Below are 10,692 nucleotides of genomic sequence, written 5' to 3'. Positions count from 1 at the left end.
CCATGGCTTCCTGTTTCTCAGAAATATAAATAGGAGAGAAAACAAAGCCCAAATTCCCTTAATCATCCATCACAATGAGAAAAACCAAAGAATATATTTCTGCTGTGCAGCAAAAGATAATTGAGCTTCATAAATTAGTGAAGTGGCTTTAAGAAAAGAGCTTGAACAGTGAAAATTCCCATTTCCACCATCAGGGCAATAATTAAGAATTTACAATCAACATAAAATGTTAGGAAACTGCCTGGAAGAGGATGTGTGTCTATATCGTTCTAATGCACGATGAGAAGGAGAGTTTGAGTAGCTAAAGACTCTCCAAGGACCACAGCTGGAGAATTGCAAATTGTCAAACAGCACCTACATCACCACATGTTGTTTGGGAGGATTTCAAGAAAAATTTTCCTCGCTCATCCAAAAACAAACTCCAGCATATTCAGTTATCAGACACGACTGGAACTTCAAATGGGACTGGCTTCTATGGTCAGATGAAACTAAAAAATGAGCTTTTTAGCAGAAAACACTCAAGATGGGTTTGGTGAATACAGGGATAAAAAGTACCCCATGTGTACAATGAAATATACTGCTGTATTTTTGATGTTGTGAGCCTATATTTCTGCTGGAGGTCCTGAACATCTTGTTTAGACACATGGCATCATGGATTCTATCAAATACCAACAGATAAAAAATCAATCAGTGACTGACTCTGTTAGAAATCTTATAATGGGCCATGTTTGGATCTTCCAACTGTACAATAATCCAAACACAAACCTCAAAAACAACACAAAAATGGGTCACTGAGCACAAAACCAAGCTTCTGCTGGCCATTCCAGTCCTCTGACCTGAACCCTATAGAAAATGAGTGGAGTGAACTGAAGAGAAACGTGGAGCTGTGAATCTAAAGGGTCTGGAAAGATTCTGGATGAAGGAATGGTCTCTGATCTCTTGTCAGGTGTTCTCTAACCTCATCAGGCATTATAGGAGAAAATTTAGAGCTGTTAAACTGGCAAATGGAGGTTTCCAAAATTATTGAATAAAAGGGTATTGAATAAAATTTTCACATTTTAGTTAAATTTATAGCAATTTTTTTTTTGTCATTTTATTAGTTTTTGTTTCGATACAATGTACTTGTCAGACCATTGTCACTGAGATATGATGACATTTAAATCAGCTTTTTGTAAATGTAAAAAAAAAAAAAACGAACCTTGTCATCGCCCTTTACTGCAAAGAAGTGAAACTGGCAGATTTCCAGGTGATTGTTATCAGCAGTCAGTACCTTCCTGGTAGTCATAGCTGATATCAATCAATAACTGTTTGTGATCAAATATACAAGTAGGTCTTCTTTTTGGGAACAGATCTTTTAACCCTTTTCTTTGAAATCCTGGTTTTGATTATTTGAATTACATTTGAATGCAATCAGCAGCTTATCTTGCTGCATTGTGTAAGACTGTATATTTAATTCATAGTTATCCACCCACTCCTGCTCTGATTCTCAGGCTTATATAAGACTTCAGGAATGCCATATTTAGGACTTCTTCTCTCTGAATATTTTTTAGATGCATTGGTTTCTAAGAAATCAAAATAAACAGTGTACATTGTGTTATTGATTTCTGTTAGGCCTTTATTGCACAGGATCAGTGACCTGGAATAAGGAGTGCTTTGTTCCCATGAAATCACAAACCCAATAAATCTAAATAACTTCTTTATCAATATTTCCAAAGGACATTCACTCCAAATATATTATCATTGATCTTTGAACTTGTCACATGATGCCACTTCTTTTGACCCACATTTGTATGAGATATGAGAATTTTACATCTACAAAGTACAGTGCATATAATTGCAAAGGAAACAGCGCCCCCATGTGACTGATATGAAAAGCCCTGAGCGAAATAATACAACAGTGCATATTTTGCCTAAAAAGGCCATTCAACATGTCGATGAGTTTGTTTCTTTGAATAGATTTGGAAAAATTTACACCACTTGCTCACCAGTGGATCCTCTGCAGTGAATGGGTGCCGTCAGAATGAGAGTCCAAACAGCTGATAAAAACATCACAATAATCTACAAGTAACCCACAGGACTCCAGACCATCAATTAATGTCTTCTGAAGTGAAAAGCTGCGTGTTTGTAAGAAACAAATCCATGATTAAGATGTTCTTTTACTTCAATTGGTTTCTGGCTAAATGTCCTCTCTCAAAAATATTGCTTTCTCCAGTGAAAAAGTCGTCTCGTCTGAATCAGGAGAGAAATATGCACAGGTTTACAAGCGAAAACCGTCCAAAACTGTTCTAAACAAATATGTTGGTTGATTTTTGTATGAGAGGACAACAGGCGATGAACCTTTCCACTGGAGGAATGGATTTTCTTTTCTTTCCATTTTATTATTATTTTTGTAAATAGGTCGTTTAATGTATTATATATTTTTGTTTTAAATTTCTTTTATTTCATATAATGGAAATGTTTTTTTTTTTTTATGATTTCACTTTTAATGAGCTATACTAACTGTAACACTGCAGACAAACATCTCTTACACACATCAAACAGGCCTTTAGGTTTGCATAATCTACAAAAGATTGAAAAGAAGTGACAAAGTTTGTATTCATTTAATTTATTTTTCAAAAGGACCATACAATATAAAAGGAATATTTTATAAGGCAGTTGGTAAACCATTTCATCATTTTTGCACTTCACCATATGATTAACTGGTGTGCTGCAAACTCAACATTCACTTGGAATCGTAAATGAACAAGTGGAGACTTCCTAGGGTTGTTTATGTATGGCTTCAAGTTTGGCAAAAACAAGCAGACCACAGTGGAAGCAAAATTCTCCATTGTGTTTGGTGGGAATTGTGAGAGTACACAAACACTTGTGTGGCTCAGAGGTTAGCTATATCATCAGCACCTGACATAAAGTCTGAGTTCAAAGTACATGTTGATGTTAATCGTTCTACAACTGCTAACATCTAAATACAGTTCAAAAATGCTGTGATCAAAATATACATAAGCTTTTGTTGGACAATCTAATAATACTCAGCGTTATAAAAAATTGAACTCAGCGTTTTTGTAGAGTGTACAAAAACACACTAGTATTAATCAACAATTATGACAATAAAAACGTTTTTTGGCAACTTAAGAAAAGTTATTCCCTTTTTTGTTTCTTGAAACGTGATGCCGGTATGATAATGAATCCAAAGAGATGCTAGAAACGGCATGATTTACTGAAGGGACTGTGGAGGAAAATAAGCACTGGAAAGCACAGGTGTTCATATAAGGCTAGATTCAGCAACCAGCTCTGAACTTACATTTAATGCAATACATGCAAGCAGAAAAAAGCAAATACTGATTTTGGCATGTTCCATAGATAGACCAACTCTGATTATGTTTTAAAAAGAAGCAGATGAAGAAGAGAGTGTAAAGCAAGAATCCTATGAACTAAAACTTGATCACCTTCTTAAAGGGACAGTTCACACAAAAATGAAATTCCTAATGTGTTTGACTTTCTTTCCTCTGTGTAACACAAAAGAAGACATGGAATGTTGTTTGGACTTCAAAATATCTTCTTTTCTGTTCCAGTCATACAGGTTTGGTGGCAGAGTAAATGATGACATAACTTACGTTTTTGGGTGGACTATCCCTTTAAGTAAAACAAAAAACAACTCCAGAGTAGCATCACATACCAATGTAATAACATGACTGTAAAAATTTAGTCATGTAATTACATGTACTGTTTGTTCTGTTTTTTTTGAGACTTTACATCAGGACAGGTATGAGAATGTGAAGTACATGAAGTGGACGAGTAAAGAGAGGTTTCCTTTGATAATAGCTAAAATGTCTGTGCTTAATATCTACTGAGGTCAACAATAACATTTTCTCATCACCATTCTGTTAACATCGATCCAAGGTGCTTATCTTCACTGCAAGAAATCCAAATGGGACTGTAATGTTTGATCGTTTTAAAAAAAAAGTTGATTGACTGGACATCCTCCACAGTTTGGCAGTGCGGGCAGAAACCAGACCACGAGGGGTTGTACCAGCCAGTCCCTCCGCCAACCCTGCCTCGGTGCTGAAGTTTACACAGTCTTCCTGGCCGTGAGAACTCTGACGATGGAGCCCACGCCACCAGCTGAGAGAGCCTATACAAACAGAGAACCACAGAATTTGGGTTCGCAATGGTCTTGTGTGACACCATTCCAAGATATCCTATATCCTAAAGATTTTCATCTTTAGGTGAACTATTCCTTTAAAGAAATGTATTTACCTTTTCATGCCACTGCAGTAGGATGGCGCTGCTGTTGTCTGAGGGTCTTTCAAAGCCTCTGTAGATGTATTTCATCAGGAGATCGACTCCAGTCTTATCCAGAGACTGAACAGCCTTTTCTATATCACTAGTCTTGAAAGAGCTCAGCACTTTCAACACAAGGCCTTCAGCCCGTTCCTGCAAACACACACACACACACACACACACACAAACAAAACATATCATGATTCCATTCATTTGAGATGTTTATACACTTTTTATACACTTCCAATCCTATATGGCCATCTAAATAAGCGAATTTTAACAAAATATACAAATGCTAAATGTGAATTTTACACAAACATTAAATAAATTATACTTATTTATAATATTTAAAAATATATATAATATATCAAAATCGTTAGAAAAGAAAGGGACTTCTTCTTTTAGCTTTTTTTTTTTGGCTAAATGAACTAATGAACCGAAACCGAAAATGTTCAAACTTCAAGCAATCTTCTTGGCTAAGCTTTTTCAAGCCAACTTAAAGTCTGTCTACAAACTTTTTAATCTAGTTATTGTTTAGGCTGTTTCCTGTTGTGGTCAACTTATGTTGTTGGTGCTACATAAATAAAATTGCCATGACATAATATTTTATCCATGTCATTTTACCCTGTGCAATACTTATTTTCATAGCCTTAAAAATATATATATTTATGTTATTTGTTAATTGTGAAGAAATTATGTGCCTTAGGCTTACATTGCAACTCTCAATTAAACTGTCCCCAGCACTAACAAAATCTTCAAGACTTTTATTAATTTCCATGATTTTTCAAGGGGCTAGGGGACCTCAGCAAATATCTAACGGGACCTCAAGATGACATAAAATTATTTAAAAAAACAAACAAAACAAGCATAAACTAAAAAAAACAAAAAACAAAACCTATATATATATATTTTATTTTTTTATTTTTTCCAATTCACTCCCTCAACACCTCCTTCAATCTTTGAAGAACCAGGCATCCCACATTCTTGGAAAACATAAATGAAGTGAATATTTTTCTAGAAAAATCATTGTGAAAATACAATTATAGTTTATAGTTAAGCCAAGCACTAAAATATTTTATCAGGTAACAATTGCAATTAATAACACTTTTTTTGATCATTAATCCCTATCCAGTAAATCATGAACAACAGCAAAAAAAATTCAGGGCCTTTTAATATTGTTGGGGGCAATGGAGGGACCTTTGAGGCAAGGTTGAGAACCACTGGCAGAGGATGACCATGCTAAAAGTTGGACATAAGTGATACTTTGAGATACTTAGCGTTAACTCACCTTCACATTCTGGTTCTTGGTGTTGATGGGTGGATTCTTCAGCACAGCCTGCAGAGCTCCCATCAGGTTCCCTGTATCATGCGCTAAGGAAAACCGCAGGACGCCAGAAATCACATCTAGCCACGAATAACATTCACTCTTCAATTAAAACTATACATAAACTATTAAAAGTTGTCGGAAGGTACATATTAGAAGGTGTGAAGAATTAAAAAGAACCAGTGCAACCGGAAGTCGGTGGCATCCGGAAGTGTTTCTACAGCAACCTCATTCTAAGTAATTACCACAAGATACAGATACAGCTTCAAGTGTTGCACTTTAAACATTCCAGCTGAAATCCAGCGGTTTTAAAAGAACCTAAAGAGTGGGATCCGCAATGTAAACTTGTGCTGACAATGTGAAATGTGCATATCCTAAATGAATGAAGTGACTGACTACCACACCCATGTCTGGACGACAGGACAGAAATAATCTAACGTTATTATAGCAATTCAACACCAACATATCAAGCGCTTTCAGAAAACGCCAAATCAAAATGCTATACTGCAAGCAAGCAGGAAATCTATGGAAAGTAACAGTAAAAGTCATGGGACTGAAAGGATATGATCTGATGAGAGAATCCACCTCAGCCTCATCCGGACCTAGTTGATTTTCTCCGCCGTCCTCCTCGTCGACAAACTTGTTTTCATCGTACTCATCCACATCAACCTTTCTGAATCGATCGGACACTGTGTTCTTCGACATGGCTGGTGTGATCAATCAATCAGAAGATGTCAGTTTATACAGAATAGTCCCAGCTCTTACAGGAAGAAGCTTGGCGCTTGTTGACTTCCGCATAGAAAGCCCCCTAGTGTCAGCGGCATGAACTAAACCTACACGTGTCAACTCATGTCAACTCTAGGTGGCACCCAATCAATCCATTTTAAGAATTCGTTTTTTGTTAAATTTTTATTTTTAATTAGTTATTGAAACTCAGTGAACTTTGGCTCCGAACAGTAGCAAGTGAGAAAATTAATTAATTAAATCATTTCAAATAATTTAAAAAATAATTATATATATATATATATGTGTGTGTGTGTGTGTGTGTGTGTGTGACCCTGGACCACAAAACCAGTCTTAAGTCGCTGGGGTATATTTGTAGCAATAGCTAAAAATACATTGTATGGGTCAAAATGATAAATTTTTCTTTTATGCCAAAAATCATGTTCCATGAAGATATTTAGTAAATTTCCTACTGTAAATATATCAAAACTTCATTTTTGATTAGTAATATGCATTGCTAAGAACTTCATTTGGACAACTTTAAAGGTGATTTTCTCAGTATTTTGATTTATTTGCACCCTCAGATTCCAGATTTTCGAATAGTTGTATCTCGGCCAAATATTGTCCAATCCTAACAAACCATACATCAATGGAAAGCTTATTTATTCGGCTAAATAAATAATATATCATTTATAAATCATTTATAAATCTCAGTTTCGTAAAATTGACTGGTTTTGTGGTCCAGAGTCAGTCTCAGTCACCACTGGTGTCAAAAGTATTCACATTCATTACTCAGGTAGAAGTATAGATACTAGGGTTTAAAAAGACTTCTGTAGAAGTTGAAGTATCAACTCAAGCTTTTTACTCAAGTAAAAGTGTAAAAGTACTGGTTTCAAAACTACTTAAAGTATAAAAGTAAAAGTAATGTAAGGGAAAAAATGCCATTAAGGACAAAAGCTTAGGCTGCGCCACAGGGGCCTATTGTGCACTACCCCACCTCCTCAAAAAAACATTTTTCTAAAGGCCATAATGACTATAATGTTATATTAAAATGTTAATGTTGAAAAATTTGGGTTGCACTAGGCTACCTGTTTCAGCCGCATATATGCCCATTAAAAATTAATGCATTTTAGTACAATGCAAATACATTAAAGAACCATATATGTGTACTACTGAGCATTAACGTGTTTCATGGAGCGGAAGATATGATGACTAGTTGTCTATAAGTATTGTAATGGTGCAAAAAGTCAAACTTCAGAGGAATGTCATCATTAACCTTTATTGGAATGTAAATGTACACCCAAGCTTAGCTGCAGGAATCTGTGAGGGCAACGGACAAAAAAATTGCTGTACCCAGGGCAGGCTTAGTAACAATTACCCTTGTATGGTTGTCTATATACAGGGGTGCACATAAGTTTTTCAGCCTGGTTCTCATATGAGAACCTGGAGATTTGGTTTGGTCCTCACACAGGCCATGGCATGTAGTGTGACCCATAAACTATAACTATAAAAACATTAATTAATAATAGTGATAATAATATTATTGCACTTCATTTATTTATTTTTTTTTTATATATATATAAATTAACTAACTAAAAAAAATAAACTAAATAATCAAGTGTGATAATACAAATGCAATTATTTCATAGTAAACCTAAAAATAAAATGTTAATATTTTTTATTATTATCATTATTTTAATTTTAATTTTCATCATTTTCAAACGTAAAATCAGCGAGCTTTTATTTTGGCGGGTTGCCGGCAAGTAAGTATTATGCGCTTCCGGGTTTAGCGCTGCTGATGGAATTGCGTCAGTGTATGAAATGTCACAGACAGTTTTGCTTTGAAAACGGCAGCAGGTAGCCTAGATTATGCTTTCAGTTTGGATAGAAATCTTATACAGTACAGTTTGTCGATCTAAAATGGTCAACCATGTCGGTAAAAAAAAGCGCTGTCAAAACTTATTTACGCAGCGCATTTTTAATTTTGGTCGCGCATGCGGACCACTTATGTGCACCCCTGTCTATATACAATAAACATAAGTGCTGTCAAAATTGATGATTAATCCAAGTGATTAATAAACTCAATCCTGATACCTTCCTGGTTTGTACTATGCTCAATTCTATAGCTAATGGCAACAATGTCACATTTAACTAGAAGATGTAACAAACACTTTGGACTCAATGCTGTATGTACAACAACAGTGTAATCTACATCAGTTACATTTGGCTCGAGTTCTCTTCTTGAGTCTCTGAGAAGGACATCTTCGTACTTGGCTACATACGTATGCTGTGTCCAGTGTTGGGGGTAACGAGTTACAAAGTTAGTATAGCCTACTTATCACAACATTGTCAATCGCAAACGCTAATTTATTCAAACGTCTCTCTACCGAACTACTTACTGTAGCTTAATTTGCGGAGGACGAAGAGAAAGCACCCGTTTGATAAATGAGCCAGTAGTGGAGAAATAATAACTTTTAAGAAATAATATTTTTTGAGTCACGACCCCAGAGTCCTTGCTAAAGTGTGACGTGATTTGTGTCATGTGCAGGTGCGATGGATCACGTACAAACCAACAGGGTGTCGGAATGGTATATGTTTACTTCTCATCCAACCACAATCAAATTCACTCTATCCGGATGGCGCGATTTATCTGGATAGGTTTTTTTTTTTTTTTTTTGAACGATGACAAGCCGAAACGAAATAGGAGTAACGAGGCTATTTTTAAAATGTAAGGAGTAGAAAGTACAGATAATTGCGTGAAAATGTAAGGAGTAGAAGTAAAAAGTCGGCTGAAAAATAATTACTCCAGTAAAGTATAGATACCCAAAATTTCTACTTAAGTAAGGTAACGAAGTATTTGTACTTCGTTACTTGACACCTCTGTCAGTCACACACACACACACACACACACACACACACACACACACACGTTTACTTAGCTATCTAAATGGGGACATTCCATAGGCGTAATGGTCTTTATACTGTACTTACTGTATGTGCTATTGCCCTACACCAACCCTACACCTAAACCTACCCCTTACAGGAAACTGTGCATTTCAACTTTCCCCCCCAAAAACCTCACTCTGTATGATTTATAAGCGTTTTGAAAAGTGGGGACATGGATCAATGTCCTGAAAAGTCACCTTCACCTTGTAATACCTATGTCATACCTTTATCGTTATACAAATCTATGTCCTGACTTTTCACAAAAACGCGCGCGCGCGCACACACACACACACACACACACATATACATAATTATTAAATAACTATTTAATATCATATATAGATATAGCAGTTAATACAACTTCATTGTAGATTTGTACACTGTAAAAAATATGATCAATGAGTTTTTACATTACTTTAGTATACTTATCTATCAGTACTTATAGTATACTTGATTTCTTAAGGTATGTGAGATTTTGTAAGTTTAACATAATAAGTTAAAATGACTTGTTCGACCAAATAGGCAAATGTATATAAATTAGGGAGAAAAAATCAGTTTAGCAATTCTTAACGATTTGGGTTGGGATATTGTTTTTACCGCTATGAATCCATTACAAATATAATAGGCCTACTCCCTAACCTTTTTTATTTGACTTGTTTTGACCAGTGAAATTAATGTAGTTATCTCTTTTTATTCCCATCCTGTTTTCCAGCACTACATTATGATAATGATGTGTTACTGACATGTTATTCTTAAGTCACACTGCATGAGCTAAAAGTGAGTCTTTGCACAAAACCTGATTGTCCTCTTCTCATACTGACATTTCTCCAGCAGATGGCGATGTAGGCTAAATTAAAACATCCGTCATTTTTGGCTCTAGTTTTTTAGGCGAGTAGACAAAACATCTCCTGGCACTTCAGAATTAACAAGCATAAAAAACAACAGCCTATGATTTTGTATGAATGAGGTTTTATGGTTTTCATCATACTGAGATCATATTGACATCAAATTCCTTGGGCAGTTTTGCTGCCTCTGACAGATGAGCAAAACACTCAAATCATTACATCATTTTCTAAAAGAAGAACCAGTCTCCCTTAACTTTATATATGACAATCATGATTCAGTTGCTTTCACACAATTTGTAGTTTACACACCAGTCACAAGATACGCTGGACCAAACAATGAAATGCTTGAACTAGACTAGAGGAAGAGTATAAGGAGTTGGAAGAAGAGGAGAGAGAAAGGAAGACAAGGAAGAACACTTGTCTCTGATGAGATCTGTGTTATTGTGATTGATAATGTAAAGTGTATATATGAACAAAAATCTGTTCAGGAATAATTTCTCTGGCTTGTAAGAAATGGTATCCTGGAATTTTGTCAGCCCTGTGTAAGAGACAAGATGATAAGGCACAATAAATGTG

At 35.5% G+C, this 10,692-nt stretch overlaps 1 protein-coding gene across 1 annotated transcript; it reads right to left on the bottom strand.

The window, feature by feature from the left end:
* Positions 1-2,584: 2,584 nt before the first annotated feature.
* arpc5a (actin related protein 2/3 complex, subunit 5A) lies at positions 2,585-6,443 on the bottom strand. The gene is made up of 4 exons (XM_058765555.1): positions 6,169-6,443; positions 5,567-5,640; positions 4,255-4,431; positions 2,585-4,129 (listed from the first exon to the last, which is right to left on the bottom strand). Exons 1-4 carry the CDS (start codon positions 6,305-6,307, stop codon positions 4,067-4,069), a joined length of 453 nt encoding a protein of 150 aa, XP_058621538.1. The 5' UTR covers positions 6,308-6,443; the 3' UTR covers positions 2,585-4,066.
* Between the last annotated feature and the right edge of the window lie 4,249 nt (positions 6,444-10,692).

This window comes from Onychostoma macrolepis, chromosome 02 (genome assembly GCF_012432095.1).
Source record: "Onychostoma macrolepis isolate SWU-2019 chromosome 02, ASM1243209v1, whole genome shotgun sequence".
Lineage (NCBI taxonomy): Eukaryota > Metazoa > Chordata > Actinopteri > Cypriniformes > Cyprinidae > Onychostoma > Onychostoma macrolepis.
Note: the sequence above shows the minus strand (reverse complement) of the source record. Positions and strands in the feature narration are given on the sequence as shown.